Consider the following 26,229-nt stretch of genomic DNA (forward strand, 5'->3'; position numbering starts at 1 on the left):
GTGTCGGACTTCAGCGTTTTGCATTTATTCAAATGTTAATGTAATAGCATTCAGGATGCTAATTTAAGGTGGCCATTGTTTCTAAGGTGTTGAGGAAGCACTTAAAACAAAGACAAATGACTGGAGAGTCTTCAGACATTTTACAGTTGTCAGTAAATAGTCGGGCCATTCATGGGAACAGCGGTCTGACCTTCTCCCATCAAGTTCACAGTCATGTTGTCTCGTAATTGCTAGTGTAAATAACAGACAACAGTTACGCTCCACTGGAGCTCGCTGTGAATGGACCCCCAGCCGTTTATATCCCACTGGCTGTGAGAGAAGTCACTTTGATTTGCCACCTTTCTGATAGTGAATGCTCAAAACCCCTCTCCCCCATCTGTGTGTGCAAATGAAGCCTTTACTGCTCAAGAATGCCCAGAATGTGACTTAAAACAGAGACAAATTAACCAGATGTCTACATGTGTTGACTAGATTCCCAAGTCATATCACAGAAAGCTCACTGATTTGGAGGGGTTTTTTATCAGAATGATTCTGGTCATTATTTAAATTTTTTTTTAAAAAACATTTCCCCCCCCCCAAGATACTTTTTTTTTTTTTTAACACAAAAAAATACATCAAAGCATTAATGACTGTGAAGGTTTTCATCTATTCAGGTTATCATAAAGTGTCTGTCATAAGCATTCTGATTAAACTCCATCAGAACCTCGTACTGGGGCAAGTTGTCACAATAACGAAGAGGTTTTGAGTCAAAAAGTCCAAATATACTAATGTTTGTTTTCTCTGCCGGTGATTTTGTGTGATAGTGTGATCAAAAATAGTCTAAAAAATATAATAATCTCACAAAATAGAATATCATCATTGTATTTTTGTAATATTTCTTTGTTAAACTAATTCCCAAAGTAAAACCACACTAATAAGGATTCAGTGATATAATTAAGATTTTGGCTGAAAGGTTTAACTGTTTTCAGGGCAAGAATATTTTCATAATATCAGGGCAAGTTGTCACATGTTTAATACACAATTTATTATTACAATTTATAGTTGTTATACTGGAAAATTTTGCTGAATAATAGAACAGTCATAGACTGTTTAATGGCAGGTTTCATTGTGACAACATGCCCCTCTATAGTGTTCAGTGAACCGTCTTGGGTCTTTTTTTATAGATTTGTGTGTATATAGAAACCGACTTTCAGAAATAATCCTACTTTGAGAATTCTTTAAGTGTGACAACTAGCCCCGGTGAGAAATACACATCCTAAACGACATCACACAGCAAACAGCAGAGAAGGAAACATTGTGTGTTCTAAAACACCCTTGCGTTCCAAAAGGAACCAGTTTAATTTGATATAATACAATGGTTTTGTCACATAGACATGGATCATGTCCAATTCTTTCTCCACATCATTTCCTTCATCATTTAGAGGTGTTCTTCAAAATAGCATGCAACAATGTAAGATTCAAACCCACGTTTGTGGAAAGGCAGTACAGGAAAGCTTTCAGTTTATACAGGGCTATATCAAATTATTTGATTTCTGCTGATTTGAATATTACGCCAAGGCAAGAGAAGGTTGTTACAATCATTTTAAGGATATTTAAGCGAATGCATCTGAAACATGCCAACAGTAAAGCATATAAGCTTTGGTGCAGAGTTTTGAATTTAAAGTTTTAAATTGATCTGTGGAAAAAAAAAAAAAAAAAATACTGATTGGTTGTGTATACAGCGCTAAAGTCCTCTGGCACCCTCTCATGGAAAGAATGTGCAATGAGCTAAACGGAGTGAAAGTGCTTTTTGATCATGCTTAAACATCAAATACCAAACACATACCATCCCTTCTTTGGCGAGGCATCATTTTATGACAAACTGTATGTTTCAGACAATGTCATTCCTCTTTCTAACTAATGATTTGGTTTGTCATTAACAAATACTTTTTAAAATGAAAATAAAACAACAAAACAAAACAAAACAAAACAAAACAAAACACAATAACCAATACATTTGTTTTAAACTTTGAAAAAAAAGGACATCTTTAGCTATTTCCTTAGCTTTTATGAGAGAACATTTTCCCAAAAAATAAGCATGTGCTTTAGATGAACTGAACTGAATTACATTTTAGGCTTGCTATTTCATTCATTTTCTGTAAAGGGTACTGGCACCTGCTTTTGGCACATAATGATATAACATAAGTTATAATAATAATAATAATGTTATAAACTAATATCATTTGGAAACCTCATTTTGTATCAAGAGACCTGCAGAGTAATCCAGGCAGTGTGCATCAAATGAGGAATGGGCGGCAGAAGCTAAAAAGGTTCATTAAACCACAGATAAACTACTTTTATACAGCATCTTCTTCGGCCATAACAATTGCTGTCCATCTTTCAATCCTTCCCTTGAGCGAGTCCTCCTGCTCAACAAGGCAGATGCTCGTTGTGTGTGATCTCTTATGTACACCTTGTCCAACAGAGTTGATTGATCTTAGAGAATTCAAACACCCAATCGGCGAGGAGAAAGTCAAGCGTCCGCGTCTCCATGCACAGGTCATTCCGCTACATACGGTATATACAAATTAGCTGCATTTAGAGTCTGTTTCCCCTTAGCTCCTTCATAAGAGTTTACGCAGCCCACGAGAGCATTCAATATAGATGGGAGATAGAAAGACAGCTTCTGTAAAGAGGCACCGATAGTGCGAAACCTTTAAAATCCAGCGTGAGCCCTATACGGACTCTCTTATGTTCATAATAATACAGTATATTCTCTGCAAAACACATCTGATGGAAAATGTTCAGCATGTTTGCGAGGATGAAGAATTTAGCACACAAACACACACATTCAAAAACATACATACAGACATACACGCTTGCCCAAACGCATCCTCATATAAAGGTTTACTCTGGTTCCTGCTCCAGTGACCTCCCAATATAGGAATGGTTTATTCTCCTTTGAACAAAACACAACTTAGTAAAAGTAAAAAGACCAAAAAAAAAAAAAAAAAAAATGATGTAAAACAATTTAAAAAGTCACTAGGTAATTCGCGTCACAGGTTTGGGAAGAATACCACAAGATAACAGACGTGAATAAAGTCCAGACTGTGGCATGCTCTGGTGCAAACATCAGATTCAGGGTCATTTCCATTCACAAGTCGTCCTCATCAAGTTGGGCCAAATTACTGGAGCGCTGAAGAGTGGAGGAGGGACTAGGAAGAGCCATGCGTCCCTCTCTCAGTGGAGTTCTGCGTCCACCCTCTCCTGAACTCTGGGACACAATGGAGAGAAAAAAAGGCAATTTTTTCTACTGATTGTTTATTTTTCTCAACAGCACATTATTAATATTGTGAAAATATATATATTTTTTTAGTTTATAATAAATAAAATCATAATCTAAGATAAAAAGTCACAATTGTTAGATATAAAGTCACATTTATGAGAAACAAAGCCACAATTGCAAAATACAAAGTCGAACTGTGAGATAAAAAGACACAATTGTGAGTCACAATTACAAAAAATAAAGTTGCACGGATAAAAAATAAAATTGTGAGATTAAAGGATAAAAGATAAAATTGCAAGAGTCATATTGTAAGGTATAAAATCGCAATTATAAGCCACGTAAGCCGCAATTATGAGAAGCAGAGTCATAATTGTGAGATCTAAAAATCACATAAGGTTTTTCACATTTGAAATAGTTAACCCAGGGTCATTATAATCCCAGGATAAACGGAATACTGGGTTATCTTGCTTCACGTTTCACACTACTCATAATTTACCCAGGGTTAACAATTAATTCTGGGTATTCATAAGCTGACATTTCACATCGTTCCAGAGCAGTGTTTCATAACCCTGGGTAAAAAGTGGTGCTAACCCCGCTTCTAAATTACAAGTGTGAAATTTACCCAGGGTTAAAAATGGTGTTTAGAACGAGGATAACCCAGGGTTAAGTGCAGAGTGAAAAGCCCTATTGTGAGATATAAAGTCACCCTGTGGTATATAAAGTCACAATTGGAAGGAATAAAGTTGCTATTGCGAGATATAAAGTCACATTTACAAGAAACAAAGTTGCAGTTGTGAAACATATTAGGCCTATGTGCAATTATGAAAAATAGTCCCAATTATAAGAAATAGTCACTGAGATATAAAGGCATATTTATGAGAAACTGAGGGTACACTTACACGACAACGACGTACTAAAAATAAATAGTTTTCGAAAAATTCTGTGCACCAATGACAACGTTGTCAAAACGATCCGTGAAAACATCTAAAAATGCTGTATTATGCATGTCAGGCCAGTAGTTGGCGATGTCACTTTGTAAAGAAACACTACGCACCTATAGACTGAACACGTAATACGCATGCACATGACGTCACAGTGTTCGACAATTAGCGGTTTTGTAGTTTACACAGAGTCGATAACGGTATGATTTTCAAAAGCTTCCACTTTGAAAACCGTTTTCAAAAGTTTGTGTTTTCAAGCCCTCAAAATGTCATTGTCGCATATATGAACGGCCAAAACCCATAAAAGGTTTTAGCTGAAAGCAGTGTTGTGTAATCGGCCCTTTAGAAACTAAGTCACAATTGCAAAATCTAAAGTCCTAATTGTAAGAAAGTTGCAATCGCAAGATACAAAGTCATAATGTGAGATATACAGCCACTTTATGACAATCACAATTACAACAAATAAAGATGCAATTGGGATATAACATCTCAATTAACTTTTAACTTTTTTAACTCTCACAGGCTTCCATAGGATTCAAATTTTTCCCCAGACAATTCGTGTGAAATCTTCATTCATTAACATGAATAGTTTGTGATGCGTGACAGCAAAGAAATTCTCGCCTATTCCCCAAGCAGAGAATAATGATCTGTCACGAGTCGAGCTTGTCTAAAAATGGCTGAAGAGTTAATTACCGGGAGCAGCCAAGGATATTAAGAGTAATATGTTTGTTACAGGGTTAATGACATGAATAAAATCAGCATGACTGAATATTGTAACAAGAAAGCTTCAGAAATTATATAATATTGTTTAACACTCCTATTGTTCAATCCTTGTTAGATATGAGAGAGACAGATGTGTTATTGTCTGATGCCTTGCTTTTTGCTTATCTACAGAAACTCTGAAAGCTTTTCACACTTATTATAAACCTCAAAGATCTTAATTATGTTCGGTGTCCCTTGGTATTACCCGTCCTTCACTCATTTCTCACCTTCAATATCAGAATAGAAATAACAATCAAAATCCTATTATAAGCCCATCCAGGTAAGAAATCCTTGTTTTTTCCCTGACATAATAAATATAGCCTGAAGAAATGAAATCATGGCAGTGATTATTTTAGATTAGATATGGTAGATGGTTCTAAAATTACGGAAGAGGATTAGGGCCAAGCAATAATAAAAAAATAAAACCATCTCGAGATTAAAGTTGTTAAATTTCGAGAAAAAACCCGTTAAATTTTGAGAAAAAAGTCAAGATAAAATGCTGAGAATAAACTCGTTAAATTGCGAGAAAAAACTCGTTAAATTTCGAGAAAAAAAGTCAAGATAAAATATTGAGAATAAACTTGTTAAATTACGAGAAAAAACTCGTTAAATCTTGAGAAAAAAGTCGAGATAAAATGTTGAGAATAAAGTCATTAAATTACGAGAAAAAACTCGTTAAATTTCGAGAAAAAAAGTTGAGATAAAATAATGAGAATAAACTCGTTAAATTACGAGAAAAAACTCGTTAAATTTCGAGAAAAAAAGTCGAGATAAAATATTCAGAATAAACTCGTTAAATTACGAGAAAAAAGTCGTTAAATTTCAAGAAAAAAAGTCAAGATAAAATAATGAGAATAAACTCATTAAATTACGAGAAAAAAAGTCGAGATAAAATGTTGAGAATAAAGTCATTAAATTACGAGAAAAAAGTCGTTAAATTTCGAGAAAAAAGTCGTTAAATTTCGAGAAAAATAGTCGAGATAAAATAATGAGAATAAACTCGTTAAATTACGAGAAAAAACTCGTGAAATTTCGAGAAAAAAAGTCGAGATAAAATATTCAGAATAAACTCGTTAAATTACGAGAAAAAACTTGTTAAATCTCGAGAAAAAAGTCGAGATAAAATGTTGAGAATAAACTCGTTAAATTACAAGAAAAAAGTTGTTACATTTCGAGAAAAAAAGTCGAGATAAAATATTCAGAATAAACTTGTTAAATTACGAGAAAAAACTCGTTAAATCTCGTGAAAAAAGTTGAGATAAAATGTTGAGAATAAAGTCATTAAATTACGAGAAAAAACTCGTTAAATTTCGAGAAAAAAAGTCGAGATAAAATATTGAGAATAAACTCGTTAAATTACGAGAAAAAAGTTGTTAAATCTCGAGAAAAAAGTCGAGATAAAATGTTGAGAATAAACTCGTTAAATTACAAGAAAAAAGTCGTTAAATTTAGAGAAAAAAAGTCGAGATAAAATAATGAGAATAAACTCGTTAAATTACGAGAAAAAACTCGTTAAATTTCGAGAAAAAAAGTCGAGATAAAATATTCAGAATAAACTCGTTAAATTACGAGAAAAAAGTCGTTAAATTTCAAGAAAAAAAGTCAAGATAAAATAATGAGAATAAATTCGTTAAATTACGAGAAAAAACTCGTTAAATTTCAAGAAAAAAAGTCGAGATAAAATATTCAGAATAAACTCGTTAAATTACGAGAAAAAACTTGTTAAATCTCGTGAAAAAAGTCGAGATAAAATGTTGAGAATAAACTCGTTAAATTACGAGAAAAAACTCGTGAAATTTCGAGAAAAAAAGTCGAGATAAAATATTCAGAATAAACTCGTTAAATTACGAGAAAAAAGTCGTTAAATTTCAAGAAAAAAAGTCAAGATAAAATAATGAGAATAAGCTCGTTAAATTACGAGAAAAAACTCGTTAAATCTCGTGAAAAAAGTCGAGATAAAATGTTGAGAATAAAGTCATTAAATTACGAGAAAAAACTCGTTAAATTTCGAGAAAAAAGTCGTTAAATTTTGAGAAAAAAAGTCGAGATAAAATATTGAGAATAAACTCGTTAAATTATGAGAAAAAACTTGTTAAATCTCGAGAAAAAAGTCGAGATAAAATGTTGAGAATAAACTCGTTAAATTACGAGAAAAAAGTCGTTAAATTTTGAGAAAAAAGTCAAGATAAAATGTTGAGAATAAACTCGTTAAATTACGAGAAAAAAAGTAGAGATAAAATATTGAAAAAAGTCGTTAAATTTCGAGAAAAAAGTCGAGATAAAATGTTGACAATAAAGTCATTAAATTACGAGAAAAAAGTCATTAAATTATGAGAACAAATTCGGAATTTAACAACTTTCTCATAATTTATTGAGTTTATTCTCAACATTTTATCTCTACTTTTTTTCTCGAAATTTAACAACTTTTTTTTGTAATTTAATGACTTTATTGTCAACATTTTATCTCGACTTTTTTCTCGAAATTTAATGAGTTTTTTCTCAACATTTTATCTCGACTTTTTTCTTGAAATTTAACAAGTTTTTTCTCGTAATTTAACGAGTTTATTCTCAACATTTTATTTCGACTTTTTTCTCGAAATTTAACGAGTTTTTTCTCAAAATTTAACAACTTTAATCTAGAGATGGTTTTATTTTTTTATTATTGCTTAGCCCTAATCCTCTTCCGTATAAAATGTATTAAGCACATAAACACATGAGAACTGAAGTCAAAACAGTGCTCAGATCCAGCAGCAGTCTGATCCAACAGCCTGCAAGAACAATAGGCCGTTTGAAAGGGATCTGGTACTTCCTTCTGTCAACCTGTCTCCTTCCCGTTTGTGAAGTGCTGTTGCTCGCAGGCCTGAGTAAAGCAGATAAACAGCTATTTCACACACAACTATTGTTGAGCTGTCATCAAAGCTCAATTTGGACTAGACGCCGCTGCAGACGGAGAGGGATGTTTTAATGGGCCGCTGTCTCATAATAGGGAAAACCTCAGTAAAGTAAACTTCATAACCATAGGTTTGTTTGTGGTCTTATGACCAAAGACATTATAAGGTAAAATATTACGTATTTAAATTCGGATGATAATTATCAAATATGATAATTTTTTACTCAATTTGTAATGAAGGAAGTTGTATTAATTTACATAAATTCAGAGCTTTAGACAATGTACCTGTCCTGCAAATAAGGCCCTGTTAGAATATTGTTATTGCATTTCCACAATACAGGGAGTGCAGAATTATTAGGCAAGTTGATTTTCTGATCATATTTTTTTTCCAAGCACATTTTACCAATTCCAATCCACATCAATCTTAATAACTACTATTAATATTGTTTTTAATCATTTATAAGTGATATATAATTGTTCATGAAGGCTGGAAATGAAAAATGCCTTATATTCAGGTGTGCAGAATTATTAGGCAGGTTTTCTTTTATAGGCAAAATGAGCCAAAAAAGAGATTCAACTCTGACTGAAAAGTCAAAAATTATTAAATATTCATGAGAAGGACGCAATACTAATGCAATACTAGAAATTGCAAAGTTAAAGCATGACCAAGGGACAGCAAAATGCTCATTGGGTCAGCGGGGTCATACAAAAACAAGTGGAGAAGAAAAGACACATGTTAACTGCAAAATAATTAAGAATTAAGGTGAAGAATTAAGTGTGAAACCATCAGGAACCCTTTAGTCTCCAGCGCCACCATTTTCCAGAACTGCAACCTACCTGGAGTCTCCAGAAGTGCAAGGTGTCAGGATCTCAGAGACTTGGGTTAGGTAAAGAAACCTAAAAAATGACCCGCTCTTAATAAGAATCACAAGCTGAAGTGTTATAAAATACATGAAGACTGAGTTTTTATAGGCCTTATAGACAGACTGCTTGAGAATGACTCCTGAAGGACCAGCACCACATCCTCTTGTACCACTGTTTGAAGAATTTATCTTCCAAAATCTGGCAGTAAGGTGTGGGAGTTCACTTTTAGTCTATCTATTATCCTGAAATGTCTGTCTTGCAGAGATGGACTAAAAATGATCTTCCAAAACTTACTGCCAGATTTTGGAAGATAAATTCTTCAAACAGTGGTACAAGAGGATGTGGTGCTGGTCCTTCAGGAGTCATTCTCAAGCAGTCTGTCTATAAGGCCTATAAAAACTCAGTCTTCATGTATTTTATAACACTTCAGCTTGTGATTCTTATTAAGAGCGGGTCATTTTTTAGGTTTCTTTACCTAACCCAAGTCTCTGAGATCCTGACACCTTGCACTTCTGGAGACTCCAGGTAGGTTGCAGTTCTGGAAAATGGTGGCGCTGGAGACTAAAGGGTTCCTGATGGTTTCACACTTAATTCTTCACCTTAATTCTTAATTATTTTGCAGTTAACACGTCTTTTCTTTTCCACTTGTTTTTGTATGACCCCGCTGACCCAATGAGCATTTTGCTGTCCCTTGGTCATTCTTTAACTTTGCAATTTCTAGTATTGCATTAGTATTGCGTCCTTCTCATAAGCATTTAATAATTTTTGACTTTTCAGTCTTGAGTTAAATCTTTATTTTTGGCTCATTTTGCCTGTAAAAGAAAACCTGCCTAATAATTCTGCACACCTGAATATAAGGCATTTTTCATTTCCATCCTTCATGAACAATTATATATCACTTATAAATGATTAAAAACAATATTAATAGTAGTTATTAAGATTGATGTGGATTGGAATTGGTAAAATGTGCTTGGAAAAAAAATATGATCAGAAAATCAACTTGCCTAATAATTCTGCACTCCCTGTATACCAGCAGAGGGAGCAGCATAGCCTCTTTTTTTTAAAACTCTGACCACATTCTGAGCAAACCAAATCCAAGTGAGCCTGTTTAAGTGAGTACACACAGTACCTGTGGGCCTTGCGTGCTAGAGGAACACAGTCCGTTGGAGACCGCTTGGCAATTTAGAGGTGCCTGGGAGAGTGACGGGTCTTCAGAGAAGGCCAGCTGCACATGAGTTGGAGACACCGTCTGGGAATTCAGTCTGGAGTCCACTGGACAGCGCTGGACTTGTGTTGACTGTAAACATCAGATAGAAACAGTGGTTACAAAATCTTCCAGGTTATTTATATCCATTTACCACATATGATTGTAATCTCTCAGATGATGACAATGGGATTAAAAAACTTAAAGAGTTCAGAAATATGTTGAGGTGAAAGTTGAAGAAATTATCTTAGAAGAGGTCATACTTGCTCAGAAAGACTGACTAGAGTAAAGGCCCATTCACACCAAGAACGAGAACTATAAAGATAACTATATTTGCGTCCACACCAACAGAGCGATAACAGTCTGTTTATTCTAAGATCACGTGCTGCGGATTTTAAAGTGTGTACATAATTGAACATGTTTTGCTGTTCTTGTTGCATTTACACAGCTTTAACCAGCAGATATCATCAGCATGCCATGTTTCGAGTGAAAAGCTAGTGTAATCGATCTAATCTAACAGTGAATTTAGTGGACTAAAAACAACGCCTCGTCCTTTTCACTGCAACAAGACAATGTAGCACTGGATAACGTTACCCTAAGGTAATTTTGTTACACTGTTTGCTAGCTTGGCATTATAATCTCATCATTAATACTTAAGTATCACACCATTTATTCAGAGGGTATGACTGATCGTTCTCCATTTATCCATTTTCTTTAAAGTATCCTTGAAAAGGGGGTTTGACTTGTCAAACAGTGGTGGCTTTTTCTAGACCTCAGAGATTAACTTCTCCGCAATGTCATCTGCCATATTAAATGCGTGAGCCCTTAAATTTGGATGGATTCTGATTGGCTGCCAGTGTTTTATCATTCAACAGCTGGAAAAAAAAAATCGCTCTGAAAGCGATCCTAACAATATCATTTCTCTATATCGTTATCATTATAGCTGTGGTGTGAACAACGCTATTCTTAAGAACGATTTTTAGAACTATATCTTTATAGTTCGTTCTTGGTGTGAACAGGCCTTAACACTCATATTTGTAGTTAAATATCATTAAGAATAAATATTATAATTTGTAAGTTATTTTAGTGTTATTTATATACAAATTCCAGTTTGTATTAATATTTTGAATTAGCTTTTATTTTTATATTTCCAATTTTGTGCTTTTGTCATTTTTGTTAGTTAAAATAAAAATATTTCTAAATGGTTTCAATGTATTTTAGATTTAGTTTTATTTCCATTAGTAATTTTTATACATCAACTTAAACCTATTTAAGTTAGTTGCCAAGCCTACATTTCATTTTTCATATAATATTAATATTTTAATTCTATTTCAATTAACAAAAATGTTTTTTTGTTGTTGTTTTTTTTACTTTAGTTTTAGTTAACAATAACAACACTGTCTCTGTGTGAATACATGTGTTCTCTTTCTGCTTGAGATGAGTGTGACAAATCCCAATTCGCATAATTCAACTATGGACCAGAAGTATGTATTTTGTTGGGGATTGAAAAGTATGTTTGAGTATGTAATAAGACAAAGTCAAGAGAATTCAAGCAAAAACAGTGCAAGCATGCATCCTAAAAAAATCCACTGAAAACAGTACACTCTCAGGTATATTGTGATTTGGGATGCACTAATCCTGATCTTGTGCTCAATTTAGGATTTAATCTGGAATTTAGCCTAATCTGTAAAAGTGGTAACCTGCAATTGTTACCTTGATTTTACCTGATTTACACATAAAAATTAGATTATTGGTATATGTTAATGTAGGTTGATTCAGTTATGCTAAATAATATTTTTTGATTTGTTAATTAAGTTGTTACCATTCTCAGGATACCATAGGTTTTGGTGTTTTTGCCTTTATTCTGATCTTCAGTTGGAGAGAGGATAGAAAGTGGGAGAGAAGGGGGCAGGATTGGGAAAGGATCACGAGCCAGGACTCGAACTCGGGTCTCTCAAAGCGCAACTGTGCTACGTTTTGGAGTGCTGCCCCCAAGGCTATCAGCTCCGACAGGTTACCATTTGTTTAATGTAAGTCTGATTGACAGCGTAGATGACCACACACAAAAACTGGGTTCAAGCAAACCTCAGATGTTTGAAATCTCTTACCTCTGGCTGTGAGTGGTCATCAGTGGGGACCTGGCTGGGCAAGTAGAGGGAGGGCAATGATGTGTTACAGGAGCGCAGGCAGGGCAGTTTGTGTCGGTCGATAGATGCTGAGGAGTGAGGCCTCAGACCAACCACTGCTGACAGAGGAGGCTTCATGCTACGACCCAAGCTGTTGCTCTTGCTCTCCCTTCTCTGGTACTCAATGGGTGACTGCAGAGCTGAAACACAACAAATAAAACTGATAGAGTAGCCATATTTAATTTGACAAAAACAAGACTTGGAGGATATACAGTTAAAATGACTTCCTAATTCATGTTCACAATGAGATTTTCCTTTTTTTCACTGGAAATTTGTGAAATTTTGACATTCAATGTTTGATACTAAAGAACACTTTTTGACATATTGAACAGGCTGTTCTTCTAGCTTTGTTTATATTCATGTCATTTAAACATGGAAGGTACTTTGACTAAAGTTACTTTCAGTAACTGTTGAGGTTTTGAATAGTGTAAAATGAGTACTGAGTTTAGATATCACTTAAATTTTCATCCATGAATGGTCTGACCATCAGGTCTAAAACTGCTTCTGAGGATGGGGGCTGAGCTGAAATCGTAAGGTGTTCACTACGCAAGTCTCACCATTGAGGAAATTGCGTTGGGACTCCAGTATTTGGCTCACATCGCTGACCCAAGCCTTGCAGATGTCCAGCGATGGGGAGTGCAAGACAAATCGCACTGTGCTGCCATCAGCCCCCCGAGACGTCAGGGCAAAGCGATTAGGGTCACCGTCTACACACGCCTCCACGCCCAGACAACTTATCTGAAAGAAGAAGATATGTTAACCCATGCAAACATACTGCGTAATGTGGAAAACTTAAGGGCCTTTCAAACTGAGTGCGATTAAGCAGCACCAATGTATGATGTGATGATGCTCTTGAATCGAAATAATAGATCCCTATTTTTTTTCCGACCATTGTGTCAATTTTTCCCCGTCACCGCGATGAAATGGGCCATCCAATGAGATTTGAGATTTAGAACACATACCCGGAGCCGCTGCTGTTGCACAAAAGGGCAAGATTAGTGGTGCTGTTTTGAAAACCAGTGTAAAAACTGAGAGAAGAGAATGGATGCTGAAATGTTCAGAACATTTTCTACTGAATTATGTGATCTGAAGAGCTCGAAACAGCATAGAGAGCAGTTTTCTTCCGTGCAGTGTGTGTTATGAGACAGAGAGCTCAATTACTCTAGAGCTGTCCATAATATTATGTGAATTCCAGCCCTTCCGAATGATGACGTTGTGTTCATTTCCTCGTTCTGAGTGCCGCACTGTTCCGCACATAAACAACTAAGACAGAAGCGTTTCTACAGATGTGGCTCGGGGTATATTTTATAACAATAAAGAATGAGAAATGCTTACATGAGAAATGCTAAGCAGGTGTAGCATTCAGTTTATTATAAAACACTACATTAATGCACATCTGTTCATTTTTTTTTTTTTTTTTTAAATCCACTTTAGATTACAGTCAGAAGTAATTACAAACACTCAATGATGGTTTAAAGTGGGGTTTGAGCAAAAACAGTAATTATCTCAAACAAGAAGCTGTGACGTTTAGCTTAATGCTAATTGTAGCCCTAATACTCCTGGTACCCATTTGCAATATTTTATGATGTATTTGGTCAAAAGAATTGTCATAAGATCTCTTAAGCATTATAGATAGTTTATGTTTCTGGCGTAGTACCAAACTTTATTTATCCTAATATACTGTTGTATGTTGTGTAGCGGAAGAGGTTAAAGCCAAATGGGAAAACCTACAAGATAACGTACATACATGAGGAAAAATGTATTCTCGGTCAGCGCCACTTATTGTGAAGGCGATCAATTATTCCGCATTCGGTGTGAAAGCTCTGTTCGTCAACGATTCACTTCGCTTTATCGCGTCGCGCTCAGTGTGAAAGGGCCTTTATATGATACTAACTTCCTCTAATGGGGTATCTCACCTTAATACTGTTTTTAAAAATATATCCAGGTAGAGAAAATCCTTTTTTCCTGTCTATTGGCTCACTGAAGATGACAAGCTGTTCAAATAGGAAGACCCGCCTCTCCTTAGCACGGGAAAGGAAGCTGCTGTCCTGTTCTGTGACTGTGAACGTGTCTTGCTGGAGAAGTTTTCCTTGTGCTGTGATCTTCCCCTGAAAAAGAGAAAATGTGGTTTTAGGGCAGGGATTTTCAAACACTTTGGGACCCCCAAATATGATGATCCCCTATCTAAAATATAAACACAGCTAATTCTATATATATATATATATATATATATATATATATATATATATAGAAGTACTCCCCTCACATTTTTGTAAATACTTTATTATAGCTTTTCATGTGACAACACTGAAGAAATGACACATTGCTACAATGTAAAGTAATGAGTGTACAGCTTGTATAACAGTGTAAATTTGCTGTCTCCTCAAAATAACTCAACACACAGCCATTAAGTGAAAATGTCCAAATTGGGCCCAAAGTGTCAATATTTTGTGTGGCCACCATTGGTCCATCCAGCACTGCTTTAACCCTCTTGGGCATGGAGTTCACCAGAGCTTCACAGGTTGCCACTGGAGTCCTCTTCCACTCCTCCATGACGACATCACGGAGCTGGTGGATGTTAGAGACCTTGCGCTCCTCCACCTTCCGTTTGAGGATGCCCCACAGATGCTCAATAGGGTTTAGGTACCCTCAGCTTCTTTAGCAAGGCAGTGGATATCTTGGAGGTGTGTTTGGGGTTGTTATCATGTTGGAATACTGCCCTGCGGCCCAGTCTCCGAAGGGAGGGGATCATGCTCTGCTCATTCATGGTTCCCTCAATGAACTGTAGCTCCCCAGTGCCGGCAGCACTCATGCAGACCCAGACCATGACACTCCCACCACCATGCTTGACTGTAGGCAAGACGCACCTGTCTTTGTACCACCCGGTTGCCGCCACACACGCTTGACACCATCTGAACCAAATAAGTTTATCTTGGTCTCATCAGACCACAGGACATGGTTCCAGTAATCCATGTCCTTAGTCTGCTTGTCTTCTGCAAACTGTTTGCGGGCTTTCTTGTGCATCATCTTTAGAAGAGGCTTCCTTCTAGGACGACAGCCATGCAGACCAATTTGATGCAGTGTGCGGCGTATGGTCTGAGCACTGACAGGCTGACCCCCCACCCCTTCAACCTCTGCAACAATGCTGGCAGCACTCATACGTCTATTTTCCAAACACTACCTCTGGATATGACGCTGAGCACGTGCACTCAACTTCTTTGGTCGACCGTGGCGAGGCCTGTTCTGTGTGCAACCTGTCCTGTTAAACCACTGTATGGTCTTGGCCACCGTGCTGCAGCTCAGTTTCAGGGACTTGGCAATCTTCTTATAGCCTACACCATCTTTATGTAGAGCAACAATTCTTCTTTTCAGACCCTCAGAGAGTTCTTTGCCATGAGGTGCCATGTTGAACTTCCAGTGACCAGTATGAGAGAGTGAGAGCGATAACACCAAACACCTGCTCCCCATTCACACCTGAGACCTTGTAACACTAACGAGTCAATTTGGACAATTTCACATAGGGGTGTACTCACTTTTGTGGTCAGCGGTTTAGTCATTAATGGCTGTGTGTTGAGTTATTTTGAGGGGACAGCAAATTTACACCATTAAACAAGCTGTACACTCACTACTTTACATTGTAGCAAAGTGTCATTTCTTCAGTGTTGTCGCATGAAAAGATATAATAAAATATTTACAAAAATGTGAGGGGTGTACTCACTTCTGTGAGATACTGTATAATTAGGATTTTTTTTGATGTACAGATATTTTTTTTTGTAACAATATGAAAGTCTTTACTGTCACATTTTCACTTTTTATCAGTTTATTGCAATTTTTTCCTCTGCAGACCCCAGTTTGGAAACCCCTGCTTCAGGGGATCAGAGTCGCTTTCAGAATTTCCACAGACCGACAGCTTTAAACCACAGCCTGAGTCTGGCGCCATACCTCAAAGCCTTGCAGCCGACCCACGTTCATCATGTCATTGCAGCGCTTCGGAACAAAACACATCACCTCCACTGCTTTCTGTTCCAGAGTGAAAGAAAGACAGAGAGAAAGATGTAGAACGACAGAGAGAGAGAGAGAGCAATGTGTGGAAACAGACCTCAAATCTTTACTTAAGCCTATGAGAAAGTACAGTATTGCTGATTTCTGGCTCATACTGAACCAAAGGGAAGAAAAAAAGACATGTTGGCAGGGTCAGGCAATCACACAATGTTCCTTGGTGGGATTATGCGATTCTTCTTGTATTGAGAAATAAAACTTGCATAATTACAGTGTCTGAGTGACTCATACCTCCAGCTCTTCAGTGTCCATCCCAGCCTTTGTGTAGTACTTGAGGAAATCCTGTCGCGAGACACACAGCGTGAGCTCTAGAATGTTCTATTTTGGTTTTTAGGGTCTATTTGTACTAATGGCTTCTTGTGTGTGGAAACTAATTAAGAGCATTCTGTGCAGTAAGATCGCGGATACATGAACATGAGAAGAAATGTACGTGGGTGATTCTACTCTTGCAATGCAGCTGAGAAGAACCTTTGATATTTCAGTTAAATTTCACAGTACGACAGTTGGCAACATTTTACTTTTACTCTTCCATAAAAAGATCTTAATATGTTGTGACTAGTAACAGGTCTGTGGTGTTACTGTGACAAGTTTAACACCAAAGGTATCAGCATACAAAAAATGCCAAGCAGTGATTGCCAACAACGGCAGAATATAAACTACCACTCATAAGTTTGGGGTCAGTAAGATTTAAAAAAAAGAAGAAGAAGAAGAAGAAATTAATACTTTTATTCTGCAAGGACACATTAAATTTATTAAAAGTGACAGTAAAGACATCCTGAATAAAATGTATCACTGTTTCCATGAAAACATTTCAACATAAAGAAATATTTCTCAAGCACCAAATCAGTATTTTAGAATGATTTCTAAAGGATCATGTGACACTGAAGACAGGAGTAATGCTGCTGAAAATTCAGCTTTGCCATCGCAGGAAAGAAAATTAAAATATATTAAAATAGACAGTTATTTAAAATTGTAATAATATAATATTTCACATTTTTTGATCAAATAAATGCAGCCTTTTTGACCCCAAACTTTTGAAAGGTAGTTTAAAACAGAAACCACTTAAAGTATTGTTTGACTATATATAGAAATAGATAATCGAATACAGAAAAATCATGTAAAAATTTTAAATTAAATTTAAGTGGTCAATGTACAAAGAGTGTGCACTTTTTCTCTACTTGATCTTAAAATTAAATACATCTCAAATAATATTTTGATAATAATTTGATGTTCTACTTTTATTTATGAATGTGGAATTGATTTGACATGGTCCACAACACTCCTAATAGAATAAGCCATGAGTGCACAAGAATGTGTGTGATGTGTGTGATGTGTGTTTGTGTGCGTCTGCGTATTGCACTCAGTTTCACCTTGAGTAGCAGCTGGTACTTCATGATCCTCTGCACGGGTTTGATGAGCAGGTCATTCAGCTGCAGCCTGTGACCGAGCTGCTGTTTCAGTTCCTGCACACAAACACACACAAATATTCACCTGATTGATTGTATTTATGCTCAAAGAGAGAAAACCAATGTTCTGCATAGCGTACAATATACAAATTTTTTGCAGTATGCATACCATGTGCAGTATAAAATTCATGGAATACCCAAATGTGCTACAATGAGCTACCCACAATGCAATGCACTCAATTGCAATGTTTAGGCTTGTTCAAGATGCATCGGCGCAGCACAGACAGATCAACATACGACATCAAAGTACCGCAAAAATGATTCAAAAACATAAGTCGTATGCTGTCCAAACGCTCTCGCGGTACTTCGATGTCATACGCAGATCGGTCTGCACAGTCTCAGCTTTCAAATTCTGTCAATTTTATTATGAAATTCAAAAAAAAAAAAAAAATAAATATACCATTTTGCCGCTTTTAAATATGCTGTGACAGGTCGCTGTGGCGCTTTAGTTCAAGCGGCACTTGAACTGATCATCTCTTCCTCTTTACTAAAAGTTAATTGTAATTATAAAACGGTTAGTTCCAGTCCTTGATTCTGATTGGTCAATAGCTGTGTTTTATTCACGATAAAACACGGCTATGACCGCTTCACCCAACAGTTCTGTGTATCACTACACAACACCCTTAGCAACCACTCGTAGCAACGTAAACTGTTCGTTCTCAATTGATATTGTTCATTGAAGCTTACTGTATTATGTAGAAGAGTATTATGAGAAAGAGATCGAGTGAGCGAATTTATTACCTGCATTCAGATTTTGCATTTTCCTTCAGGTCACTCCTATGTTCATAATAAAAAGTCTGTTTAAATGTCTGATGTATTATCTTGTCCTTTTAACAGTTAAGGGGTTTTCCCGTGACTGACGGCGCTAGTCAAAGCATTTGTCAGTTGCGTCTTGTTCCGTGTTCACAACAATTCAGTCTTTTCATTATAAAAGTCTTCGCTACTGACTGACACACTCATAAAGACAGTCTTTGCCGCCATCTAATGGCATAATAATGTAACTTCTGTTACTGTTCACGGTCAGGGACTACTTTTTCCGGTGGAAGGAAGGCTTTTAGTGAAAGTTTACTTCATGAAAGTTGCATTGATACATATTTTTGGTTTTAATATTTGTATTGTGTGGTAACTGTTTTATAAAAGCAATAAGGTACTCAAGGCTAGTGCTGTATCGTGAATAAGTCACGGCTAAAGGGCGTTGTTAGGCACGATGCAAAGCAGATACAGCACAGCCTCGAGTACTTATTGCTTACGTAAACTCGACTGAACATTAGAAGGTATTTTGAAAGATACAGTACAACTTAACTGAAATGTATCATGTCTCATGTAAACGATCAATAAGTGTTTCAATAAAACAGCTGGAGAACAATATATCATATACGTTATTATACCTCAGGAAAGCCATTTAATGACCATAGGATGTTTGTTAGAAAGAAGTATTTTGCTAAATATATGTACTATATTACATAATTATGATATTTGTACTTATATCATTAAAAAAAATATTATAACATTATTATAAAAACCCGCATTAAATTATTTTGAGCTGTTAATTTTAATATTTAATAATATTAATACCAACTGACAGGGCTCCCTGTATGTTACAGTATTACTTCAGAGATTTTTCCCTTGAGAAAAATTAACATGTAGCTACTGTACCTGATATTTATCCAGTTGAATTGATATTGTATCAAGATCAGATTCAAATCGCAAGCTTATAAATTGAAATTGTGAAATTACTAATAAAAACATTAGCCTACTTGTACAATGTAAACATGTTGTCACTAAACTTAATGAAATTCTGTTTAGTTATCAAATGTTTTGGCAATCACAATACACTTATTGTGATGCAAGGTTGTTTTTTTTACACCCCCCTAAACTCAAAAGTTGGCAGCCCTGGGTTATGCGACAAAAATCAGTTAACGTGCATCATTTATGGTTTTAAATACAAAAAAAAAGAACGAAAAAAGAAAATAGTAGGTAGTATACAATACTGCACAGTATGCTTTAGGCTATGCATTGGTTTGCTGGTATTCCACTCAAACACTCTCCTTGATCCATTATCTCCTAAAGTAATGGCAGCTATCAAACCTCTAAATGTTTTGGCACAGCGCTGAGAAGTATCCATTAAGTGTCAAACTTTTCGATCAAGCATCTCCCCTGTTTTGTCTGTTCCAAGAATTGATAGGTCAGTCGTGCCCTTCACTGTCCACTGAGCGATTATTACACACACACAGTGCAAATGGAAAGAGAGCGAGACAGTCTGCCTTGAGATATTTACACAGATGGGCCTGTGTGACCAAAACAGACTCTTGTGCTTAACCTGTGTCTTTGAGGACTCCACTAGAGCGTGTATGCATGTGTTTATGTGCTTGCTCTTTACACGCACTTACCTCAAAGTAGGTCTCGATGTATTCTGACACAATGTGCTCAGACTTAGGTTTGTTCTGGCAATATACCACATACATGTGAAGCCGTCTTTCCTGCAGTTTGTGCAAACGGAGAGAACAGAAAGAATTAGCTAAGTAGTTATACAGTGGACCCAAAAAAGTATATGTACACTTAAACCACAGTAAAAATGTTTGAATGTCTTGAAGTTATATAACAAAATATTAAACCAAGTGATATTTATTTTAATGAAATATAGCAAACTTTTCAAGCAAAACATTTCACAAAAACTGTTAAAAATATGTATTTATTAAAGTTTGATACATTGGCCACTGCTGGTAGCTTGTCTAGTCATATCATTCTTTTCTGATCACATTTGTAAATGCAGCTAGAGAGAGGCATGAGGCAGCAGTGGACATGTATCATGACAGAGGTGATTGATGGAAACTTTCAAGCTGCTAAAAGTGTTTAAATAAGTTTGAAACAGACTCTGACTGCAGTATAAGAGCAGCGTGCTGTGACTGCATAGAAAGAGAGAGATTACAAAACACTGATGTAGGAGAGTGAGCAGAAGGCCATGTATAATTCAGTCCAATTATCCTCAATGTAATCAGAGCCCCATTCTCTCTCTCTCACTGCATTCAGGTAGTAGGATGTTATAACTGGACACTACGTCTCTCTCTCTCTCTCTCTCTCTCTCTCTCTCTCTCTCTCTCTCTCACACACACAAATAAACACACTCAATACACAGACTGAGTTGCCTGGAGACAGGCCGATTGGATAAACGTCAAATGGTTCTGACAATAGCTTTATATGGACCATGTGACTTAACACAGCACAAAATTCATTTCTTAATCAGCATTTCTGTCAATTCACAATGAAAAATAACAATGAACAATATTTTTAGAGAATTCATTAAATAATGTTATTTTCTAAACTTACATATTTTTAAAACGTAAATTTAATTAAAGGTGCCCTAGAACTTTTTTTTAAAAGATGTAATATAAGTCTAAGGTGTCCCCTGAATGTGTCTGTGAAGTTTCAGCACAAAATACCCCATAGATTTTTTTAAATTCATTTTTTTAACTGCCTATTTTGGGGCATCATTACAGGGAGTGCAGAATTATTAGGCAAGTTGATTTTCTGATCATATTTTTTTCCCAAGCACATTTTACCAATTCCAATCCACATCAATCTTAATAACTACTATTAATATTGTTTTTAATCATTTATAAGTGATATATAATTGTTCATGAAGGCTGGAAATGAAAAATGCCTTATATTCAGGTGTGCAGAATTATTAGGCAAGTTTTCTTTTACAGGCAAAATGAGCCAAAAAAGAGATTTAACTCAGACTGAAAAGTCAAAAATTATTAAATACTCATGAGAAGGACGCAATACTAATGCAATACTAGAAATTGCAAAGTTAAAGCATGACCAAGGGACAGCAAAATGCTCATTGGGTCAGCGGGGTCAGACAAAAACAAGTGGAAAAGAAAAGACACGTTAACTGCAAAATAATAAAGAATTAAGGTGAAGAATTAAGTGTGAAACCATCAGGAACCCTTTAGTCTCCAGCGCCACCATTTTCCAGAGCTGCAACCTACCTGGAGTCTCCAGAAGTGCAAGGTGTTAGGATCTCAGAGACTTAGGTTAGCTAAAGAATCCTAAAAAATGACCTGCACTTGATAAGAATCACAAGCTGAAGTGTTATAAAATACATGAAGACTGGGTTTTAATAGGGCTTATAGACAGACAGCTTGAGAATGACTCCTGATGGACCAGCACCACATCCTCTTGTACCACTGTTTGAAGAATTTATCCAGAATCTGGCAGTAAGGTGTTTGAGTTCACTTTTAGTCCATCTCTTATCCTGAAATGTCTGTCTTGCAGAGATGGACTAAAAATGATCTTCCAAAACTTACTGCCAGATTCTGGAAGATAAATTCTTCAAACAGTGATACAAGAGGATGTGGTGCTGGTCCTTCAGGAGTCACTCTCAAGCTGTCTGTTTATAAGGCCTATAAAAACCCAGTCTTCATGTATTTTATAACACTTCAGCTTGTGATTCTTATCAAGTGCGGGTCATTTTTTAGGATTCTTTAGCTAACCTAAGTCTCTGAGATCCTGAGACCTTGCACTTCTGGAGACTCCAGGTAGGTTGCAGTTCTGGAAAATGGTGGCACTGGAGACTAAAGGGTTCCTGATGGTTTCACACATAATTCTTAATTATTTTGCAGTTAACGTGTCTTTTCTTTTCCACTTGTTTTTGTCTGACCCCGCTGACCCAATGAGCATTTTGCTGTCCCTTGGTCATGCTTTAACTTTGCAATTTCTAGTATTGCATTAGTATTGCGTCCTTCTCATGAGTATTTAATAATTTTTGACTTTTCAGTCTGAGTTAAATCTCTTTTTTGGCTCATTTTGCCTGTAAAAGAAAACTTGCCTAATAATTCTGCACACCTGAATATAAGGCATTTTTCATTTCCAGCCTTCATGAACAATTATATATCACTTATAAATGATTAAAAACAATATTAATAGTAGTTATTAAGATTGATGTGGATTGGAATTGGTAAAATGTGCTTGGGAAAAAAATATGATCAGAAAATCAACTTGCCTAATAATTCTACACTCCCTGTATAAATGAGCCGATTCAGGGTGTGTGGACCTTTAAATGCTGACGCTCCCCACCTACGGAGCTCGCGCTTGCCTTGAACAGTGCATAAACAAAGTTCACACAGCTAATATAACCCTCAAAATGGATCTTTACAAAGTGTTCGTCATGCAGCATGTCTAATCGCCTAAGTACAGTGTTTATTTTGATGTTTACATTGATTCTGAATGAGTTTGAGGCTGTGCTCTGTGGCTAACGGCTAATGCTACACTGTTGGAGAGATTTATAAAGAATGAAGTTGTGTTTATGCATTATACAGACTGCAAGTGTTTAAAAATGAAAATGCGACGGCTCTTGTCTCCGTGAATACAGTAATAAATGATGGTAAATTTAACCACATTTAACAGTACATTAGCAACATGCTAAAGAAACATTTAGAAAGACAATTTACAAATATCACTAAAAATATCATGTAATCATGGATCATGTCAGTTATTATTGCTCCATCTGCCATTTTTCGCTGTTGTCCTTTCTTGCTTACCTAGTCTGTTGATTCTGCTGTGCACATCCAGACGTTACTGGCTGCCCTTGTCTAATGCCTTTCATAATGTTGGGAACATGGGCTGGCATATGCAAATATTGGGGGCGTACACCCCGACTGTTACGTAACAGTTGGTGTTATGTTGAGATTCGCCTGTACTTCGGAGGTCTTTTAAACAAATGAGATTTATATAAGAAGGAGGAAACAATGGAGTTTGAGACTCACTGTATGTCTTTTCCATGTACTGAACTCTTGTTATTCAACTGTGCCAAGGTAAATTCAATTTTTGAATCTAGGGCACCTTTAACTTTAATAAAAGTTTTAAACCTTATAAAGTATTGTGAATGAACACAACTTAATGGACAATAGCATATTTGTAAAATATTTATCAAATTGGCATTTAAATAAAAAAGAAACCTACTTTAACATTGCTGTATAACATTTTATATGTTAACAAATGTAACAAATGTTACATCTTGTTTTAAATATAAACCCCACTAATTTGTTAATGTATGCTAAAACAACTATTTGCCAATAGAAAAATATAAGAATAAACTAAAAAATAAAATAAATTTTAATATAATTGAATTTAATATAATAATTTTATTTTAATATAATATATTAATATCCATGTAATATGTTTAGCTATTTTTTAATGGAAAACAGCCAACACTACTGATTCAGAAGATGACTTCAGTGACATGTCCTTATAAGACTAAGACCAGCTGAAGGATTTTGCAACCCATCTTCTTAATTTATCTACGTTACACATCATTGACTGGAAGTTGGGAAGTCATGACATAACTTAAGTGTCTCACAACTTTGTAATGTACTGCATTAGTTAAAAGAGGGGCTGAGAGCAGAGGCCGAGGAAATTTGAGAGAGCGAGGGGGGGGGGGGGGCTTGTTTGTGAAAAGAAAAAAAGAAAGAGTGGGGACAGGACAAAGAGTGAGCCTGGCCCTCACTTACCCTCCATTACTGTTTCTCATTACCAGCCAATTTCCCACTACGCTTGTTTCATAGTTTGACTCAACCTTTAGATTTGTGTTATAAGTTTCTTTATTCCCCTCGAGCCTTTTATGTTACCCAAAGGGCTCAGACTTATTAAACGGTAGAAAGGGGCAAACGCCGGCAGACATCAATTTGTACAGTAACTCAGTGCTTTTTATTTAAGCAAAACACTTTGATCCACCACCAAAACTTATATCACAGCATGTGGCAGCTTTAAACAAATTACTGCCACTGTGAAGTGCTTCCACAACTGTAAATCCGCAAATTTTAGTCTTTCACATGTACGCCTGTGGGCACCGGGAGCTGTGTTGTTTCTTCTTGGTGAGTTATTTATGTGAGTATGTCCATAGTGTAGGACTGAACTCCAGAAATAGACTCGTTGTGTAAAGCACCAATGTTATCAAAGGACATAGCCGTGCTTGTTATACCTTTTTTCCCGTCTCTTTTTCCCTTGTGGTGGTGAGCCAATGGACACACAAACAAATACACAGTCTTAAATGGGCTGTATCAGTAACGGGGAGGGGGGGGAACAGAAATAGAGTGGGATGATGGGAGGATAAATGGGGTGTTAAAGTGGGTGTGCGTGTTAAAAACCTCTGTGTTTTCTCAGCTCTGTTTACTCAAAGTGAGAGAAAGTTCTGCTCGGTCTTGCTAGGCAGAGACAGAAAGGAAAATGAGAATAAAAGAGAGACTTACATGTTTGATAAAAAGTTGGGCCAGTCGTTCAGGCTCGGCCACACATTTCTCCAGCTCACCCAGGAAATAACTGAGGAGAGAACAGACATACAGCTCACCATAAGTCATCAGCAAGACCATATGGAGTCTGCATGCACTAAATTCCAGACATTCCCCCCCACCCCAAAAAAAAGGACAGTTTAGGAATATACTGAAAATCAGATTCATGATACACACAAACGCAGATAAACCCACTCTTTATGCCAGTCGTAGATCTGATGAATATTCCCAAACACTATTTTGTCTTTTCCCTTCATGTCTTCTGGAATTCCTTTAGTACTCATAGTGGCCATGTAGCCCTGCGAGAGACAAAACATGATGAACTTCCACAGCTCATGAACCATAAAAAACACTTTTATTATTAAATCTGAGGCATTTCAACTGATAAAATATCATCCTCATAAAAACATGTAGATCATCATATTCCAAATATTTTATATCCAGGCACCATTATTTTAATTTATACTGTGATCAGTATTACAGCTGAGAGGAATTCAGGTCAGTTGATATATCAAATCTAATTCTGCGGTGATTTAATGCTTTGAAATGCATTCAAATCATTCTAAGATTACAGGAAAATTGATAGTGTTCCATAACAGAGTTGATCAAATCCACATGCGATTTGTTAATAGATATTTTAAACTCAACCCCCTCACCCCAAAAAAAAGAAGCTCACCTCCACAATAAGTCCTAGATCAGCTACATACAGCTTTTCTGTCTCTATCAATTCTTTCAGAACATACCTGCAGAATAGAAGTAGTCAATTTTCATTCAAAACATTAACAATATCTGACAGCTGAAAACATGTGCTGTGAGTAAGCATGTAATATTAGCAGAGTTCTGGCTGGCGCAGCATATTAATAATCAAGGAGCTATTTGTGGACTAGATGAAGGGCCTGTTTTATTGAAATGGGTGAATATCCCAGCTGGAAAATCCATTTTATGCTGGTAGCTTTGTTTTGAAACATGGTATCTGGTTTCTAGTTGGTCATTATCTGGTCTAAGATTATCTTTACCTGGTTTAGATGAGCTTTAGCTAGTCTCTATCTGGTTAATGATCATGAGCTGGTCTAAGTTGGTCATTAGCTCATCTAAGATGGTCATTATCTGGTCTAAGATTATCTTTACCTGGTTTAGGATGAGCTTTAGCTAGTCTCTATCTGGTTAATGATCATGAGCTGGTCTAAGTTGGTCATTAGCTCATCTAAGATGGTCATTATCTGGTCTAAGATTATCTTTACCTGGTTTAGGATGAGCTTTAGCTGGTCTCTATCTGGTTAATGATCATGAGCTGGTCTAAGTT

General features: G+C 36.1%; 1 protein-coding gene across 6 annotated transcripts in view; it reads right to left on the bottom strand.

The window, feature by feature from the left end:
- Nucleotides 1–1,297: 1,297 nt before the first annotated feature.
- arhgef25a (Rho guanine nucleotide exchange factor (GEF) 25a) overlaps nucleotides 1,298–26,229 on the bottom strand; it is a 103,509-nt gene continuing 78,577 nt past the window's right edge. For 5 of the 6 annotated variants that reach the window (XM_048179120.1, XM_048179118.1, XM_048179119.1 and 2 more), the window contains 12 exons: nucleotides 25,603–25,669; nucleotides 25,122–25,225; nucleotides 24,888–24,957; nucleotides 20,028–20,117; nucleotides 17,542–17,634; nucleotides 16,403–16,453; nucleotides 16,055–16,132; nucleotides 14,029–14,220; nucleotides 12,670–12,850; nucleotides 12,035–12,252; nucleotides 9,852–10,019; nucleotides 1,298–3,253 (listed from right to left, as the gene is read on the bottom strand). In XM_048179120.1, the coding sequence (XP_048035077.1) occupies nucleotides 3,134–3,253; nucleotides 9,852–10,019; nucleotides 12,035–12,252; nucleotides 12,670–12,850; nucleotides 14,029–14,220; nucleotides 16,055–16,132; nucleotides 16,403–16,453; nucleotides 17,542–17,634; nucleotides 20,028–20,117; nucleotides 24,888–24,957; nucleotides 25,122–25,225; nucleotides 25,603–25,669 (1,432 nt within the window). In that variant the 3' untranslated portion in view covers nucleotides 1,298–3,133. Of the gene's footprint in view, nucleotides 3,254–7,624; nucleotides 7,829–9,851; nucleotides 10,020–12,034; nucleotides 12,253–12,669; nucleotides 12,851–14,028; nucleotides 14,221–16,054; nucleotides 16,133–16,402; nucleotides 16,454–17,541; nucleotides 17,635–20,027; nucleotides 20,118–24,887; nucleotides 24,958–25,121; nucleotides 25,226–25,602; nucleotides 25,670–26,229 lie in introns of those variants that run through there. The other variant, XM_048179122.1, reaches the window with a different exon arrangement.

Source organism: Megalobrama amblycephala, linkage group LG24 (genome assembly GCF_018812025.1).
Source record: "Megalobrama amblycephala isolate DHTTF-2021 linkage group LG24, ASM1881202v1, whole genome shotgun sequence".
In the NCBI taxonomy this organism is placed as follows: Eukaryota; Metazoa; Chordata; class Actinopteri; order Cypriniformes; family Xenocyprididae; genus Megalobrama; species Megalobrama amblycephala.